The 20,104-nt window shown below is 50.4% G+C and overlaps 2 protein-coding genes across 3 annotated transcripts in view; one reads left to right on the top strand and one right to left on the bottom strand.

The window, feature by feature from the left end:
• Window positions 1-1,071: 1,071 nt before the first annotated feature.
• Window positions 1,072-16,133, bottom strand: LOC307147755 (putative E3 ubiquitin-protein ligase UBR7). Its single transcript, XM_079852701.1, has 10 exons — window positions 15,896-16,133; window positions 10,748-10,881; window positions 10,589-10,649; window positions 5,307-5,402; window positions 5,181-5,234; window positions 4,272-4,377; window positions 3,646-4,172; window positions 3,322-3,517; window positions 1,819-1,880; window positions 1,072-1,744 (listed from the first exon to the last, which is right to left on the bottom strand). The coding sequence occupies exons 1-10, from the start codon at window positions 15,980-15,982 to the stop codon at window positions 1,673-1,675; spliced, it is 1,395 nt and encodes a 464-aa protein (XP_079708827.1). The 5' UTR covers window positions 15,983-16,133; the 3' UTR covers window positions 1,072-1,672.
• A 323-nt stretch (window positions 16,134-16,456) lies between these two features.
• ttc8 (tetratricopeptide repeat domain 8) overlaps window positions 16,457-20,104 on the top strand; it is a 55,795-nt gene continuing 52,147 nt past the window's right edge. Inside the window, exons 1-2 of one of the 2 annotated variants that reach the window (XM_079852699.1) lie at window positions 16,457-16,684; window positions 16,882-16,908. In XM_079852699.1, the coding sequence (XP_079708825.1) occupies window positions 16,565-16,684; window positions 16,882-16,908 (147 nt within the window). In that variant the 5' untranslated portion in view covers window positions 16,457-16,564. The remainder of the gene's footprint in view (window positions 16,685-16,881; window positions 16,909-20,104) is intronic. The other variant, XM_079852700.1, reaches the window with a different exon arrangement.

The following is a 20,104-nucleotide window of genomic DNA, read 5'->3' as shown; positions in this document are numbered from 1 at the left end:
TTTTATTCTAACCTGAACTCAGACGGCGCTGTGTCAGAGAGATGAAGCCCTGCGGACGGCCTGGGTCTGTCAAGTCAAGTCAAGTCATCTTCATTTATATAGCGCTTTTAACAATGTAGATTGTCTCAAAGCAGCTTTACAGAGATAAGCGTATAATTTAAGGTAACAGAGATTGTTTCGGCTTTACAGCAGAGTTAAGTTATTTCCATCTAAAGTTAGTTTTAATTGATTCGCTTCCGTCGCAATGATCATTTGTTATTAAATTAGGGGCCGCTAAGACGACACCATTCTCTCTACACAGACTTTAAACGCGAACCTGTGAGAAACACTGATGGCATTCACATGAACCGGAGTGCCCTCTAGTGTCCAGTTAGTTACACTACAGGCGATATATAAAAGTATGAAATACTGAGATAAAATCTTAAACCCTGTTATATATCCGTATAATTTAAAAGTGGCACCAGATAGTAATTAGGCTAATCACTCCACCAACTGTTATAATTAAACAAAACCTTACAGATTCATAAGCCTACAATAATCATACATTCATTATTATGTTGTTATACTGTATTTGTATATTATTAAATACTGTAAAGGTGTTTTGTAATGATGTGTGTTGATCTCCACAATACAAGAGTGTCCAGCTGCAGGTCTGGGATCAGTGCCGGAGCCTGTGATTGGTCAAACGCACATGAATCTCAACCAGTGAGAAGAGTCAGTGGCTGCATCTGAAATCACACACTCCCCTGCTATAGACCTTATGCACCAGAGAAACAAGGGCGCCGCCATCTTTGGAAAATTGTCTTTTAACTTCCGTTTTGCGGTCGCTCTGTATATTTATATGGCATTTCTGTCCAGGAGTAATTAGCTTTTTAAGTGGATTTACTTAATGTAAAGTTAACGAAAGTTATCATGAGGACTGTAATGTTTAAAGCAGATGACTTAACAAATGTAAATCGACCGGGAAGATTTTAAAACGAGCCGTTCATTAATAAACACGCAAAACGCTGTGAAAATACAGACCGGAAGTCAAAAGACAATGAGCGCAGCGCTGAAAAGGGGCGGAGCTACATAAGGTCTATATAGTAGAAAAAAAAACAGTATCACAGTATGACAATAGAAGTATGTCTGACTTCACAGTACTCATAAGAGCGTTGGCAAAAAAAATCCCCGGATGAGCGAATACTTCCGGTGAGATTCTGAAGTGTGTATATGATGGACACTTTAGTATCCCATCCTGTTTTCATGTTTATGTGCTGCAGATCCCAGCACAGGGGTCAAAGGTCAATCACAGCTCATATTCAGACCTGCAGCTCAACTGTGAGGATGATACAGATTTATACAGCACTCCTGCTCGACCAATCAGATTCAAAGACTGGAGCAAAGATGCTGAACATGGAGACGTACTGATAATGAGCTACAAGAGAGAATCTGCGACGAAGAGCAATAATTAAGAAGTATTTGCACACAAGCGATAGTTTTTGCTCTAGAATTTTATTAAAGTGGATGTTAAGGCCCATATTGCTGCGAGAACCGCTGCTGATTGGTTCAGGTTAACCGAGAACCGCTGCTGATTGGTTCAGTTTAACTGAGAACCGCTGCTGATTGGTTCAGTTTAACCGAGAACCGCTGCTGATTGGTTCAGATTAACCGAGAACCGCTGCTGATTGGTTCAGTTTAACCGCCGCCTCTTTTTGGCCTGCAGTTCCTCCAGAAAGTCCCGCAAACGCTCAGGCGTCACCTCCTAAAACCAAACCAGAGATCATTAAAACTGAGCTTTACTTCTGACTGATCTCAGTAACTGATTCTCATCTTTACCTTCCTCTGGTCTGACGATTGTTGAAGAAACTCACGTAGCTCGTCTTTCAACTCATTGAACTCTAGACACAAGAAAGAAAAAAAAGAAAAACATTTCAAGCAAAGGCACTTCTATAACAAATCCTGTCTAAAACACACTCGTACATGTCTATCACACACACTCACTCTCGCACGCTCACTCAGACGCACTCACACACACACTCTCTCTCTCTCTCTCTCTCTCTCTCTCACACACACACACACACACACACACTTCAAGTCATCTTTATTTATACAGCGCTTTTTACAATACAGATTGTCCTCCATCTGATCTGGATACGGCCCGGATCTTTTCGGCCCAAAAACTTTTTCAATTGTCTATGAATTCTATATTATTTTGCGGACACCACCGCGACAGCCAGACATTGAGTGAGCAGTCTACTAACTATCTCGTCACTCCTGCGAACAGGAAGGGGGCCAGAGCAAATTACAGTGCTTGACATCGTACTTGCGAGTTCACACACCTCTTTAATGTTAATTTTGGTGATCTCCGACTGGCGGAGTCGAACATCATTAGTGCCGACGTGAACAATGATCTTAGAGAATTTACGATTAGCATTAGCCAGCACTTTTAAATTTGCTTTGATGTCAGGCGCTCTGGCTCCCGGCAAACATGTGACTATGGTGGTTGGTGTCTCTATTTTCACATCCCGTGTGATCGAATCACCAATAACTAGGGCACATTCAACAGGATTCTCAGTGGGTGTTTCACTGAGAGGGGAGAATCTGTTTGAAGAAGTAATCGGAACGGAAGAGCGGTGTTTTGTCCCGCGACTATAGCGCCTCACCGTCACCCAGTTGCCCTGCTGCACGGGCTCTACTTCAGCTGGAACCGAACAGTGTACAGAGTTCACTAAGCTAGTCGCATCCAAAGCAGTATCTAAAGCCCTTGCACTCTTACAAAGTTTGGATGCATGTCTCTAGTTCTGAGATCTTCCCCGTCAGCTTTACTATCTCCCTGCATTTATCACACATATAAATCCTGTGCTGGCAGAAAAGGCTATGCTATACATGTTACATGAGGTGCAGGTGACAATAAGAGGAGACACGACTCCCAGTGTTTGTTGACTGATCATACTCACCAAAGTTGTTTGATGGACTCGTAAAAGGCGCAAGAGAAAAAAAGACGGCAAACACGGATGGCAGATTAACTGGCTAGCAAAATGTTAATAACGATGGCGATTTAGATTAAAGCTAGCGATGTCAAAATGACAGACAAAACGAGATGAAGTAAATTGCGATGATTATTAAGCAATATAAAAGGCAGGGAAGATAGAAGATAGAGTTTAAAAACAAAGCTATACGGAGCTACAACGTAATTCACTCAGTCAGAGAGAAAACCGCTGTGCAACAGTGAAAACGGGCCGTCCGGAAACAACGGTCACACTTGCTGGATTCTCGCTGGATCCCCCCCCCCCCCGTGATTACTAATACTAGTGATTTTAATGACAGAGCCACACTTACGGTAAATGACCTCGAGCTGCTGCACGTGGTTCAGAGAGGTCAGAGAGGTCACAGAGGTCAGAGGGGTCACAGAGGTCAGGCAGGACAGCAGCAGGTCGTCGCTCCTCAGCGCTTCAGCTTTGGCTCTCTCCTCGTATGCGAGCAGTGTGTCCGACTCGTCCAGCAGGAAAGGAACACCCGTCTCTACATACATTCTCTACACACAATATATAGAACATTAAAAACAGTTAAAATATTACAGAAACAGAGCTCTGTAACAGTGATTCACTCATATCCGTCAATCAAGCGTATGAGATCCTCTAGAATAAAGATTGTGAACGACACCTTGCAGTCTGTGCAGCGGCAGAGTTTCTCTCTCCAGTGATACGGCCAGAACACCGGAGCTTCTCTCACACACACCGCAGCTCCGGCCTTCAGCTCTTTCCACATGCATCCGCTGCCGTCAGAGATCTGCTGATCTGCAGGAGCCGTCCCTGAATCACCTCGACCCGAGGCTCCAGCCTTCAGCTCTTTACACACACATCCGCTGCCGTCAGAGATCTGCTGATCTGCAGGAGCCATCCCTGAATCACCTCGACCCGAGGCTCCGGCCTTCAGCTCTTTACACACACATCCGCTGCCGTCAGAGATCTGCTGATCTGCAGGAGCCGTCCCTGAATCACCTCGACCCGAGGGTCCGGCCTTCAGCTCTTTACACACACATCCACTGCCGTCTGGGATCTGCTGATCCGCAGGAGCCATCCCTGAATCACCTCGACCCGCGGCTCCAGCAGCATCCGACTGCTTGTCACCTGGCGCCTGATCGGCGCTCACATGCTCTTCACAGAGGGCTTGTTTATTCAGAGCAGAACCTGGAAGAGATCACAAAACAGATCCTGTTTACAACAGCGCAGTGACTGCAGAACCGACCCTGCGGCCCATGTTTCTTTAGGAGCGCACCTCCTCCAGACCTGCTAATCGAGCCGCGTACGCCCAGAGGAACGGCACTCGCTCCATGCAGCGCACACAGATCATCTCCGTCAGCACCTCTCCGTCAGCCGCTGGAGAATCCAGATGCTGAAACATGAGGACACACTTTAACACCAGAGGCCGGTTGCACCAGCTTGACGTACACCCGGTCATAAGACTAAACTTCCTGCGTAGAATTAATCCCTGTTGCACCATCTGCGCGTAGCGCTCATCTGATACTAAATCTTACATCTAGTCAAAGGTAGGGGTAAAGTTAGAAGTCTCGACTTGTTTCCCTGGTGAAAATAAAGATAAATAAATACGTTGAGACAATGGCGCATCTATTTTATGCCAATGCTTGCATACCAAAATATGCATACTTACTTAATAGCTCAATTTTTCTTGTTTCACAATCTGAGTAATTTAATTTTCTTTTTCTCGGCTCAGCAGTCATGTTGTGTCATCTATTCGTTGGAGCCAATAAACTATCAGTGCGGTAGAACATGTCAGCGTGTATGAGCATCGTCTATGCCAGGGTTTCTCAAACTTGGTCCTGGAGGGCCACTGTCCTGCACAGTTTAGCTCCAACCCTGATCAAACACACCTGAGCAAGCTAATCAATGTCTTCAGGATCACTAGAAACTCATAGCTAGGTGTGTTTGATCAGGGTTGGATCTAAACTGTGCAGGACAGTGGCCCTCCAGGACCGCGTTTGAGAAACCCTGGTCTATGCTAAGCGTAGCTGTGCCTAGTCGTAGTTTTAGACTGTGCAACAGATGTAAATATTCATCGGAAAGCTGGACGTAACTAAGTCCAGCGTAGAGCTTACATCCAACTTTTTTACGTCCAGCTGGTGCAACCGGCCCCTGAGGATCAGAGGGAGAGAGGAATAACAGTGTGTGCGAGTTCACCTTCTCGTGGAACCAGTCCTCACACACCACACACTGGATCATCTCCTCGTTCACCTGGAGAGAGTAGAAACAGCTCATAATCCACTGCAGCTTCATCCCTCAGTGAGGATGAGGAGCGTCACGCACCTGATCGCCTTCATCCGGATACGGCCGGTCACACGAGCAGTAGCGCCCAAAGTAGTTGTGATTGTACGAGTTCTTCAGGTTTCGCCCTTCTTTTCCCTGAACATCACATGACAGAACAACATCAGATCCGAACACACACACACACACACACACACACACACACACTGCCGACCAGACGTCATGTGACGGTCAATAAAAGCTGCCTTTTCCACGTTAATCAGGGATTTTGTCCAAAATAACCCCCACAATCATTCTGTTTTAGAAACGCTTTCTATAAGCCGCGTTTCCACCCCAGGAACTAGGGACTTCGGGCTGGTACTCGGTGTGTTTCCACCGCAGGGACTAGGGACTTTGGGCTGGTACTCGGTGTGTTTCCACCGCAGGAACTTCGGGATGGTACTCGGTGTGTTTCCACTGCAGGAACTTCGGGCTGGTACTCGGTGTGTTTCCACCGCAGGGACTAGGGACTTTGGGCTGGTACTCGGTGTGTTTCCACCGCAGGAACTTCGGGATGGTACTCGGTGTGTTTCCACTGCAGGAACTTCGGGCTGGTACTCGGTGTGTTTCCACCGCAGGAACTTCGGGCTGGTACTCGATGGGTTTCCACCGCAGGGACTAGGGACTTTGGGCTGGAACTCGGTGTGTTTCCACCGCAGGAACTAGGGACTTCGGGCTGGTACTCGGTGTGTTTCCACCGCAGGGACTTTGGACTGGTACTCGGTGTGTTTCCACCGCAGGAACTTTGGACTGGTACTCGGTGTGTTTCCACTGCAGGGACTAGGGACTTTGGGCTGGAACTCGGTGTGTTTCCACCGCAGGAACTAGGGACTTCGGGCTGGTACTCGGTGTGTTTCCACCGCAGGGACTTTGGACTGGTACTCGGTGTGTTTCCACCGCAGGAACTAGGGACTTTGGACTGGTACTCGGTGTGTTTCCACCGCAGGGACTTTGGACTGGTACTCGGTGTGTTTCCACCGCAGGAACTAGGGACTTTGGACTGGTACTCGGTGTGTTTCCACCGCAGGAACTAGGGACTTTGGACTGGTACTCGGTGTGTTTCCACCGCAGGGACTTTGGACTGGTACTTGGTGTGTTTCCACCGCAGGAACTTTGGACTGGTACTCGGTGTGTTTCCACCGCAGGAACTTTGGGCTGGTACTCGGTGTGTTTCCACCGCAGGAACTTTGGACTGGTACTCGGTGTGTTTCCACCGCAGGAACTTCGGACTGGTACTCGGTGTGTTTCCACCGCAGGAACTTCGGGCTGGTACTCGGTGTGTTTCCACCGCAGGAACTAGGGACTTTGGACTGGTACTCTGTGTGTTTCCACCGCAGGGACTAGGGACTTTGGACTGGTACTCGGTGTGTTTCCACCGCAGGATCTTCGGACTGGTACTCGGTGTGTTTCCACCGCAGGAACTTCGGGCTGGTACTCGGTGTGTTTCCACCGCAGGAACTAGGGACTTTGGACTGGTACTCGGTGTGTTTCCACCGCAGGGACTTCAGGCTGGTACTCGGTGTGTTTCCACCGCAGGAACTAGGGACTTTGGACTGGTACTTGGTGTGTTTCCACCGCAGGAACTTTGGACTGGTACTCGGTGTGTTTCCACCGCAGGAACTTCGGGCTGGTACTCGGTGTGTTTCCACCGCAGGGACTAGGGACTTTGGACTGGTACTCGGTGTGTTTCCACCGCAGGGACTTCAGGCTGGTACTCGGTGTGTTTCCACCGCAGGAACTAGGGACTTTGGACTGGTACTTGGTGTGTTTCCACCGCAGGAACTTTGGACTGGTACTCGGTGTGTTTCCACTGCAGGAACTTCGGGCTGGTACTCGGTGTTTCCACCGCAGGAACTAGGGACTTTGGACTGGTACTCGGTGTGTTTCCACCGCAGGGACTAGGGACTTTGGCCTGGTACTCGGTGTGTTTCCACCGCAGGAACTTTGGGCTGGTACTCGGTGTGTTTCCACCGCAGGGACTTCGGGCTGGTACTCGGTGTGTTTCCACTGCAGGAACTTCGGGCTGGTACTCGGTGTGTTTCCACTGCAGGGACTTCGGGCTGGTACTCGATGCGTTTCCACCGCAGGAACTTTGGACTGGTACTCGGTGTGTTTCCACCGCAGGAACTTCGGGCTGGTACTCGGTGTTTCCACCGCAGGAACTAGGGACTTTGGACTGGTACTCGGTGTGTTTCCACCGCAGGAACTAGGGACTTTGGACTGGTACTCGGTGTGTTTCCACCGCAGGAACTTTGGGCTGGTACTCGGTGTGTTTCCACCGCAGGAACTTTGGGCTGGTACTCGGTGTGTTTCCACTGCAGGGACTTCGGGCTGGTACTCGATGCGTTTCCACCGCAGGAACTTTGGACTGGTACTCGGTGTGTTTCCACTGCAGGAACTTCGGGCTGGTACTCGGTGTTTCCACCGCAGGAACTAGGGACTTTGGACTGGTACTCGGTGTGTTTCCACCGCAGGAACTTTGGGCTGGTATTCGGTGTGTTTCCACCGCAGGGACTTTGGGCTGGTACTCGATGCGTTTCCACCGCAGGAACTTCGGGCTGGTACTCGATGCGTTTCCACCGCAGGAACTTTGGGCTGGTACTCGGTGTGTTTCCACCGCAGGGACTTTGGGCTGGTACTCGGTGTGTTTCCACTGCAGAAACTTCGGGCTGGTACTCGGTGTGTTTCCACTGCAGGGACTTCGGGCTGGTACTCGGTGTGTTTCCACCGCAGGAACTTCGGGCTGGTACTCGGTGTGTTTCCACCGCAGGAACTAGGGACTTTGGGCTGGTACTCGGTGTGTTTCCACCGCAGGGACTTCGGGCTGGTACTCAGTGTGTTTCCACCGCAGGGACTAGGGACTTCGGGCTGGTACTCGGTGTGTTTCCACCGCAGGGACTAGGGACTTCAGGCTGGTACTCGGTGTGTTTCCACCGCAGGGACTTTGGGCTGGTACTCGGTGTGTATCCACCGCAGGAACTAGGGACTTTGGACTGGTACTCAGTGTGTTTCCACTGCAGGAACTTTGGACTGGTACTCGGTGTGTTTCCACCGCAGGAACTAGGGACTTCGGGCTGGTACTCGGTGTGTTTCCACCGCAGGGACTTTGGGCTGGTACTCGGTGTGTTTCCACCGCAGGAACTATGGACTTTGGACTGGTACTCGGTGTGTTTCCACCGCAGGAACTAAGGACTTTGGACTGGTACTCGGTGTGTTTCCACCGCAGGAACTAGTGACTTTGGACTGGTACTCGGTGTGTTTCCACCGCAGGAACTTCGGGCTGGTACTCGGTGTGTTTCCACCGCAGGGACTTCGGGCTGGTACTCGGTGTGTTTCCACCGCAGGGACTTCAGGCTGGTATTCGGTGTGTTTCCACCGCAGGGACTTCAGGCTGGTACTCGGTGTGTTTCCACCCCAGGAACTAGGGACTTCGGGCTGGTACTCGGTGCGTTTCCACCGCAGGAACTAGGGACTTCGGGCTGGTACTCGGTTTGTTTCCACCGCAGGGACTTCAGGCTGGTACTCTGTGTGTTTCCACCCCAGGAACTAGGGACTTCAGGCTGGTACTCGGTGTGTTTCCACCGCAGGAACTAGGGACTTTGGACTGGTACTCGGTGTGTTTCCACCGCAGGAACTAGGGACTTTGGACTGGTACTCGGTGTGTTTCCACCGCAGGGACTAGGGACTTTGGACTGGTACTCGGTGTGTTTCCACCGCAGGGACTAGGGACTTTGGACTGGTACTCGGTGTGTTTCCACCGCAGGAACTAGTGACTTCGGGCTGGTACTCGGTGTGTTTCCACCTCAGGAACTAGGGACTTTGGGCTGGTACTCGGTGTGTTTCCACCTCAGGAACTAGGGACTTTGGGCTGGTACTCGGTGTGTTTCCACCTCAGGAACTAGGGACTTTGGGCTGGTACTCGGTGTGTTTCCACCGCAGGAACTTTCCCCAGGAACTAGGGACTTCGGGCTGGTACTCGGTGTGTTTCCACCGCAGGAACTAGGGACTTCGGGCTGGTACTCGGTGTGTTTCCACCGCAGGAACTAGTGACTTCGGGCTGGTACTCGGTGTGTTTCCACCGCAGGAACTAGGGACTTTGGGCTGGTACTCGGTGTGTTTCCACCGCAGGGACTAGGTACTTTGGACTGGTACTCGGTGTGTTTCCACCGCAGGGACTAGGGACTTTGGACTGGTACTCGGTGTGTTTCCACCGCAGGAACTTTCCCCAGGAACTAGGGACTTCGGGCTGGTACTCGGTGTGTTTCCACCCCAGGAACTAGGGACTTCGGGCTGGTACTCGGTGTGTTTCCACCGCAGGAACTAGTGACTTCGGGCTGGTACTCGGTGTGTTTCCACCGCAGGGACTTCAGGCTGGTACTCGGTGTGTTTCCACCCCAGGAACTAGGGACTTTAGGCTGGTACTCGGTGTGTTTCCACCCCAGGAACTAGGGACTTCCGGCTGGTACTCGGTGTGTTTCCACCGCAGGAACTTTCCCCAGGAACTAGGGACTTTGGGCTGGTACTCGGTGTGTTTCCACCCCAGGGACTTCAGGCTGGTACTCGGTGTGTTTCCACCCCAGGGACTTCAGGCTGGTACTCGGTGTGTTTCCACCGCAGGAACTAGGGACTTCAGGCTGGTACTCGGTGTGTTTCCACCGCAGGAACTAGGGACTTCAGGCTGGTACTCGGTGTGTTTCCACCGCAGGAACTAGGGACTTCGGGCTGGTACTCGGTGTGTTTCCATCGCAGGAACTAGGGACTTCGGGCTGGTACTCGGTGTGTTTCCACCTCAGGAATCAGGGTCTAAATGAAATTCCGGGTAAATATTTCTCCCTTAAAAAGTCCCTGCTTGCAAGATAGTACTTTTTCAAAGTTCAGGAACTTTCAGGGGTGGGACTTGGGCGCTGAACATGGTTTTGATTGGCTGACTACACGCAGCATTTTATTTCAACCACTGTCTGTTGCGTTGTGTGTAGTAACAGTTGTTTGCTATTCAAATTAACAATGGAGTTTAAAAAATACGACTGATAGGCCGACGACGAGGTTCAGGCTTAATTAATCTTAAATTCAGAGGATGAAATCCAGCGGGAACTGCATCACCGGACTAAGTTGCGTAATCTTCCCGGCACTTTAGACCGCGGTGGAAACGCAGACAGCAACAGCTCTGGGGGAAACAGTTTCTGGGACAAATTGTTCCATGTAATTTCGGTGGAAACGCGGCTATTCCTGATGATCTGAGCCACTGATGATGAGGACAGACATCGGGTCGGCTTCATAACACTCACCGCATGAAGTCTGCATCTGAAGCCATGAAACTTCTCATTGCCACAATCACAACGAAAATTCCTGTGACAAAACAAACACATGACCAGACAGTAAATGCAGTGAATGTTTCCTCCTCAGACACTCTAGAGAGTTGGAGACGAGCGATGAATCTCTCAGACCTTTTAGTGTAAAGTTCACACACATCATGGCCATCATGACACGCGTTTGCACACGCCAGACACACACCGGCCGGATCCATGCCTTCCTGAACACACGTGTTACACGCAAACACCGCCTGCCTCTTCATGTAGCCCTGCAACACACAACACACACATGAACAACACAACAAACACACCTGAGAGCAGTGATCAGGGTCACTTCCTCACACACACACAGACAGACACACACACACACACACACAGAGGTTGTGTGTTACATTTGGGTAAGAGCAGTGATCAGGGTCACACACACACACACACACACACACACAGACAGAGGTTGTGTGTTACCTTTGGATAAGAGCAGTGATCAGGGTCACTTCCCCACACATACACAGACAGACACACACACACACACACACACACACAAACACACACACACACACACAGGTCGTGTGTTACCTTTGGGTAAGAGCAGTGATCAGGGTCTCACACACACACACACACACACACACACACACACACACAGGTCGTGTGTTACCTTTGGATAAGAGCAGTGATCAGGGTCTCACACACACACACACACACACACACACACTCACACACACACACACACACACACACACACACACACACACAGGTAGTGTGTTACCTTTGGGTAAGAGCAGTGATCAGGGTCTCTCACACACACACACACACACACACACACACACACACACACACACACACACAGGTAGTGTGTTACCTTTGGGTAAGAGCAGTGATCAGGGTCTCACACACACACACACACACACACACACACACACAGGTCGTGTGTTACCTTTGGATAAGAGCAGTGATCAGGGTCTCACACACACACACACACACACACACACACACACACACTCACACACACACACACACACACACACACACACACACACACAAACACACAGGTAGTGTGTTACCTTTGGGTAAGAGCAGTGATCAGGGTCTCTCACACACACACACACACACACACACACACACACACACACACAAACACACAGGTAGTGTGTTACCTTTGGGTAAGAGCAGTGATCAGGGTCTCTCACACACACACACACACACACACACACACACACACACACACACACAGGTAGTGTGTTACCTTTGGTTAAGAGCAGTGATCAGGGTCTCACACACACACACACACACACACACACACACAGGTAGTGTGTTACCTTTGGGTAAGAGCAGTGATCAGGGTCACACACACACACACACACACACACACACAGGTAGTGTGTTACCTTTGGTTAAGAGCAGTGATCAGGGTCTCTCACACACACACACACACACACACACACACACACAGGTAGTGTGTTACCTTTGGGTAAGAGCAGTGATCAGGGTCACACACACACACACACACACACACACACACACACACACAGGTAGTGTGTTACCTTTGGGTAAGAGCAGTGATCAGGGTCACACACACACACACACACACACACACACACACACACACACACACACACACACACACAGGTAGTGTGTTACCTTTGGGTAAGAGCAGTGATCAGGGTCACACACACACACACACACACACACACACACACACACAGGTAGTGTGTTACCTTTGGGTAAGAGCAGTGATCAGGGTCTCACACACACACACACACACACACACATAGTGTGTTACCTTTGGGTAAGAGCAGTGATCAGGGTCACACACACACACACACACAGGTAGTGTGTTACCTTTGGGTAAGAGCAGTGATCAGGGTCTCACACACACACACACACACACACACACACACACACACACACACACACACACACACACACAGGTAGTGTTACCTTTGGGTAAGAGCAGTGATCAGGGTCTCACACACACACACACACACACACACACAGGTAGTGTGTTACCTTTGGGTAAGAGCAGTGATCAGGGTCACACACACACACACAGGTCGTGTGTTACCTTTGGGTAAGAGCAGTGATCAGGGTCTCACACACACACACACACACACACACACACACACAGGTAGTGTGTTACCTTTGGGTAAGAGCAGTGATCAGGGTCACACACACACACACACACACACACACAGGTAGTGTGTTACCTTTGGTTAAGAGCAGTGATCAGGGTCACACACACACACACACACACACACACACACAGGTAGTGTGTTACCTTTGGGTAAGAGCAGTGATCAGGGTCTCACACACACACACACACACACACACACACACACAGGTAGTGTGTTACCTTTGGGTAAGAGCAGTGATCAGGGTCACACACACACACACACACACACACACACACACACACACACAGGTAGTGTGTTACCTTTGGGTAAGAGCAGTGATCAGGGTCTCACACACACACACACAGGTAGTGTGTTACCTTTGGGTAAGAGCAGTGATCAGGGTCACACACACACACACACACACACACACACACACACACACACACACAGGTAGTGTGTTACCTTTGGGTAAGAGCAGTGATCAGGGTCTCACACACACACACACACACACACACACACACACACACACACACACACACACACACACACACAGGTAGTGTGTTACCTTTGGGTAAGAGCAGTGATCAGGGTCTCTCTCACACACACACACACACAGGTAGTGTGTTACCTTTGGGTAAGAGCAGTGATCAGGGTCACACACACACACACACACACACACACACACACACACACACACACACACACACACACACACACAGGTAGTGTGTTACCTTTGGGTAAGAGCAGTGATCAGGGTCTCACACACACACACACACACACACACACACACACACACACACACACAGGTAGTGTGTTACCTTTGGGTAAGAGCAGTGATCAGGGTCTCACACACACACACACACACACACACACACACACACACAGGTAGTGTGTTACCTTTGGGTAAGAGCAGTGATCAGGGTCACACACACACACACACACACACACACACACACACACACACACACACACACACACACACACACACACACACACAGGTAGTGTGTTACCTTTGGGTAAGAGCAGTGATCAGGGTCTCACACACACACACACAGGTAGTGTGTTACCTTTGGGTAAGAGCAGTGATCAGGGTCACACACACACACACACACACACACACACACACACACACACACACACACACACACAGGTAGTGTGTTACCTTTGGGTAAGAGCAGTGATCAGGGTCTCACACACACACACACACACACACACACACACACACACACACACACACACACACACACACACACAGGTAGTGTGTTACCTTTGGGTAAGAGCAGTGATCAGGGTCTCTCTCACACACACACACACACACACACACACAGGTAGTGTGTTACCTTTGGGTAAGAGCAGTGATCAGGGTCTCACACACACACACACACACACACACACACACACACACACACACACACAGGTAGTGTGTTACCTTTGGGTAAGAGCAGTGATCAGGGTCACACACACACACACACACACACACACACACACACACAGGTAGTGTGTTACCTTTGGGTAAGAGCAGTGATCAGGGTCTCACACACACACACACACACACACACACACACACACACACACACACAGGTAGTGTGTTACCTTTGGGTAAGAGCAGTGATCAGGGTCTCACACACACACACACACACACACACACACACACACACACACACACACAGGTAGTGTGTTACCTTTGGGTAAGAGCAGTGATCAGGGTCTCACACACACACACACACACACACACACACACACACACACACACAGGTAGTGTGTTACCTTTGGGTAAGAGCAGTGATCAGGGTCTCTCTCACACACACACACACACACACACACACACACACAGGTAGTGTGTTACCTTTGGGTAAGAGCAGTGATCAGGGTCTCACACACACACACACACACACACACACACACACACACACACACACACACACAGGTAGTGCGTTACCTTTGGGTAAGAGCAGTGATCAGGGTCTCACACACACACACACACACACACACACACACACACACACACACACACACACACACAGGTAGTGTGTTACCTTTGGGTAAGAGCAGTGATCAGGGTCACACACACACACACACACACACAGGTAGTGTGTTACCTTTGGGTAAGAGCAGTGATCAGGGTCACACACACACACACACACACACAGGTAGTGTGTTACCTTTGGGTAAGAGCAGTGATCAGGGTCACACACACACACACACACACACACACACACACACACACACACACACACACACACAGGTAGTGTGTTACCTTTGGGTAAGAGCAGTGATCAGGGTCTCACACACACACACACACACACACACACACACACACACACACACACACACACACACACACAGGTAGTGTGTTACCTTTGGGTAAGAGCAGTGATCAGGGTCTCTCTCACACACACACACACACACAGGTAGTGTGTTACCTTTGGGTAAGAGCAGTGATCAGGGTCACACACACACACACACACACACACACACACACACACACACACACACACACACAGGTAGTGTGTTACCTTTGGGTAAGAGCAGTGATCAGGGTCTCTCTCACACACACACACACACACACACACACACACACACACACAGGTAGTGTGTTACCTTTGGGTAAGAGCAGTGATCAGGGTCACACACACACACACACACACACACACACACACACACACACACACACACACACACACAGGTAGTGTGTTACCTTTGGGTAAGAGCAGTGATCAGGGTCTCACACACACACACACACACACACACACACACACACACACACACACACACACACAGGTAGTGTGTTACCTTTGGGTAAGAGCAGTGATCAGGGTCTCACACACACACACACACACACACACACACACACACACACACACAGGTAGTGTGTTACCTTTGGGTAAGAGCAGTGATCAGGGTCTCACACAAGAGCAGTGATCAGGGTCTCTCTCACACACACACACACACACACACACACACACACACAGGTAGTGTGTTACCTTTGGGTAAGAGCAGTGATCAGGGTCTCACACACACACACACACACACACACACACACACACACACACACACAGGTAGTGCGTTACCTTTGGGTAAGAGCAGTGATCAGGGTCTCACACACACACACACACACACACACACACACACACACACACACACACACACACACACACAGGTAGTGTGTTACCTTTGGGTAAGAGCAGTGATCAGGGTCACTTCCCGCCAGAACAGCGAACGCCTCGTACAGCTCGTCTACTGCACACTGATCCATCATCACACAACACAACACAACACAACACACACTGCAGAAACAGACTAAACAAACACAACACGCACACACAACGCGCACGCTGTAGAAATCACGTGGTTAAAAACACGCCGACCCTAACGCATGAAGCCGATGAAAGAGCTTTCCGGACCGCAACAACACGTCACTTCCGGAGTCGACACATTATGGCGGGAATCGTGTTGATGTAATAGTGTTTTTGAAAACACTCTGTTAGTTTCAGCAGTTGCATATTGTGTGGAGTTATTAGCACAACATATACGCCAAAATCCGCTGAAATTATTAAAAGGTTAATGTCATTATTTTATTATTGTCATCAAAGCGCATAATTGTTATGATTGCACTGGTATTGCACAACAGATTTTTTCTCAAATAATTTGTTATGTCATTTAATGTGAATGTGTTTCTGTGTGTTTGTTGTGTTTTGTTGAGCACGTGCTGTATCCCCGCCCCCGCGTTGCCAGGGAAACGTGACGCGTGCTGACGTCAGCTGCAGCAGCACAGGGATCGCTCGCTCGCCGGACTCGGTCAGGGTTTCTCGGAGAGATCTCTCGTGTGTTCCCGCGTGTAATGGAGGTGTCGGTGTCGATGGACCCGCTGTTCCTGGCCTGGAGCTGCTGCAGGAGACGCCAGCTGCAGAGAAGTGCTGATATCTGCTCGAAGATCCTCTCGGAGAGCCCGTTTGACCAGGTGCGTGCGCAGTTAGCAGGCTAGCCGAGGATTAGCGCTCATAAGCTCATTATAGATCTACTGCTGCGATCATCAGAGTTTATTAAACTGGCTAATGTAATAACAGCCAGCTTTCATTGATCATGTGCTGCTTCACATCAGTGTTTGAAATATAAATGAAGTGTTCACACTCTTCTTCACTATTACTGTTTGCCAAGGAGTCTGGCGGTGCTCAAGTGTCTGAGGTAAAGTTAGCTGTCTGACACCCGTTCATTAGGCTCTCAGATGTGTTATGCTCCCAGTATTCCCAGTGTTATACTCCCAGTATTCCCAGTGTTATACTCACAGTATTCCCAGTGTTGTACTCACAGTATTCCCAGTGTTATACTCACAGTATTCCCAGTGTTATACTCACAGTATTCCCAGTGTTATACTCCCAGTATTCCCAGTGTTGTACTCACAGTATTCCCAGTATTATAGTCACAGTATTATAGTCACAGTATTCCCAGTATTATACTCACAGTATTCCCAGTGTTATACTCACAGTATTCCCAGTGTTATACTCACAGTATTCCCAGTGTTGTACTCACAGTATTCCCAGTATTATAGTCACAGTATTATAGTCACAGTATTCCCAGTATTATACTCACAGTATTCCCAGTATTATAGTCACAGTATTCCCAGTATTATACTCACAGTATTCCCAGTGTTGTACTCACAGTATTCCCAGTATTATAGTCACAGTATTATAGTCACAGTATTCCCAGTATTATACTCACAGTATTCCCAGTGTTATACTCACAGTATTCCCAGTGTTATACTCACAGTATTCCCAGTGTTATACTCCCAGTGTTATACTCCCAGTATTCCCAGTGTTGTACTCACAGTATTCCCAGTATTATAGTCACAGTATTATAGTCACAGTATTCCCAGTGTTATACTCCCAGTATTCCCAGTGTTATACGGTGTGTGGGGGGGTGGGGGGCATGCTCCCCGTAAGAAAATTGTGTGCATTTTAATGTTAGATTCATCAGTCTGGTGCACTTTGAGAGTTCAAAATGAAGAGCTCCAGCCATAGTCAGTGCAAATTGAACAAAGAAAAACTCAAACCTCTTGTAGGTACAGTGTCTACATTACACTAACATAATAATAGCTATAATATTAATCCCATGACAGTAATAGCCATATTGTAAAACAAATGCACTGAGAAATAAAGGAAACTTTCATAATTAGTTTTGTACAAATTTTTATAGTTTGGTAAACTTGATAAAGATAAACACATGATCTTCTATTTTGATGGAAACTGCATCAAGCTTTTATTTTGGCGGAACAAAATCTAAATTTATTTTGGTTTATAAACGGGTCTCATTATTATTATTCAGTCGCAAAGAAGATGCTAAAGATTTTCGACACCGTTTTATGCGCAGACTCTGGTCCAGCGTTCTCCACTGCGCAGACTCTGGTCCAGCGTTCACCACTGCGCAGACTCTGGTCCAGCGTTCACCACTGCGCAGACTCTGGTCCAGCGTTCTCCACTGCGCAGACTCTGGTCCAGCGTTCACCACTGCGCAGACTCTGGTCCAGCGTTCTCCACTGCGCAGACTCTGGTCCAGCGTTCTCCACTGCGCAGACTCTGGTCCAGCGTTCTCCACTGCGCAGACTCTGGTCCAGCGTTCACCACTGCGCAGACTCTGGTCCAGCGTTCTCCACTGCGCAGACTCTGGTCCAGCGTTCACCACTGCGCAGACTCTGGTCCAGCGTTCACCACTGCGCAGACTCTGGTCCAGCGTTCTCCACTGCGCAGACTCTGGTCCAGCGTTCTCCACTGCGCAGACTCTGGTCCAGCGTTCACCACTGCGCAGACTCTGGTCCAGCGTTCTCCACTGCGCAGACTCTGGTCCAGCGTTCACCACTGCGCAGACTCTGGTCCAGCGTTCACCACTGCGCAGACTCTGGTCCAGCGTTCACCACTGCGCAGACTCTGGTCCAGCGTTCACCACTGCGCAGACTCTGGTCCAGCGCAGACTCTGGTCCAGCGTTCTCCACTGCGCAGACTCTGGTCCAGCGCAGACTCTGGTCCAGCGTTCTCCACTGCGCAGACTCTGGTCCAGCGTTCACCACTGCGCAGACTCTGGTCCAGCGTTCTCCACTGCGCAGACTCTGGTCCAGCGTTCACCACTGCGCAGACTCGGGTCCAGCGTTCACCACTGCGCAGACTCTGGTCCAGCGCAGACTCTGGTCCAGCGTTCTCCACTGCGCAGACTCTGGTCCAGCGTTCACCACTGCGCAGACTCTGGTCCAGCGTTCTCCACTGCGCAGACTCTGGTCCAGCGTTCTCCACTGCGCAGACTCTGGTCCAGCGTTCTCCACTGCGCAGACTCTGGTCCAGCGTTCTCCACTGCGCAGACTCTGGTCCAGCGTTCACCACTGCGCAGACTCTGGTCCAGCGTTCTCCACTGCGCAGACTCGGGTCCAGCGTTCACCACTGCGCAGACTCTGGTCCAGCGTTCTCCACTGCGCAGACTCTGGTCCAGCGTTCTCCACTGCGCAGACTCGGGTCCAGCGTTCTCCACTGCGCAGACTCGGGTCCAGCGTTCACCACTGCGCAGACTCGGGTCCAGCGTTCACCACTGCGCAGACTCGGGTCCAGCGTTCTCCACTGCGCAGACTCTGGTCCAGCGTTCTCCACTGCGCAGACTCTGGTCCAGCGTTCTCCACTGCGCAGACTCGGGTCCAGCGTTCTCCACTGCGCAGACTCTGGTCCAGCGTTCACCACTGCGCAGACTCTGGTCCAGCGTTCTCCACTGCGCAGACTCGGGTCCAGCGTTCACCACTGCGCAGACTCTGGTCCAGCGTTCTCCACTGTGCAGACTCTGGTCCAGCGCAGACTCTGGTCCAGCGTTCTCCACTGCGCAGACTCTGGTCCAGCGTTCACCACTGCGCAGACTCGGGTCCAGCGTTCACTACTGCGCAGACTCTGGTCCAGCGTTCTCCACTGCGCAGACTCTGGTCCAGCGTTCACCACTGCGCAGACTCGGGTCCAGCGTTCACCACTGCGCAGACTCGGGTCCAGCGTTCACCACTGCGCAGACTCTGGTCCAGCGTTCTCCACTGCGCAGACTCGGGTCCAGCGTTCACCACTGCGCAGACTCGGGTCCAGCGTTCACCACTGCGCAGACTCGGGTCCAGCGTTCACCACTGCGCAGACTCGGGTCCAGCGTTCACCACTGCGCAGACTCAGCTCCAGCGTTCACCACTGCGCAGACTCTGGGTCCAGCGTTCTCCACTGCGCAGACTCGGGTCCAGCGTTCACCACTGCGCAGACTCTGGTCCAGCGTTCTCCACTGCGCAGACTCTGGTCCAGCGTTCTCCACTGCGCAGACTCGGGTCCAGCGTTCTCCACTGCGCAGACTCTGGTCCAGCGTTCTCCACTGCGCAGAC

The sequence above is a fragment of the Squalius cephalus genome (assembly GCF_949319135.1).
Source record: "Squalius cephalus genome assembly, chromosome: 20".
Taxonomy (NCBI): Eukaryota; Metazoa; Chordata; class Actinopteri; order Cypriniformes; family Leuciscidae; genus Squalius; species Squalius cephalus.
This window is presented reverse-complemented; position numbering and strand designations above follow the sequence as displayed.

Coding starts and splice junctions, on each gene's coding strand:
- LOC307147755 (XM_079852701.1), bottom strand. CDS start 15,982: ATGATGGATCAGTGTGCAGTAGACGAGCTGTACGAGGCGTTCGCTGTT. Junction 5,235..5,306: donor ATCCGGATGAAGGCGATCAG/GTGCGTGACGCT, acceptor TACTCTCTCCAG/GTGAACGAGGAGATGATCCA. Junction 4,173..4,271: donor GTACGCGGCTCGATTAGCAG/GTCTGGAGGAGG, acceptor GATCTCTTCCAG/GTTCTGCTCTGAATAAACAA.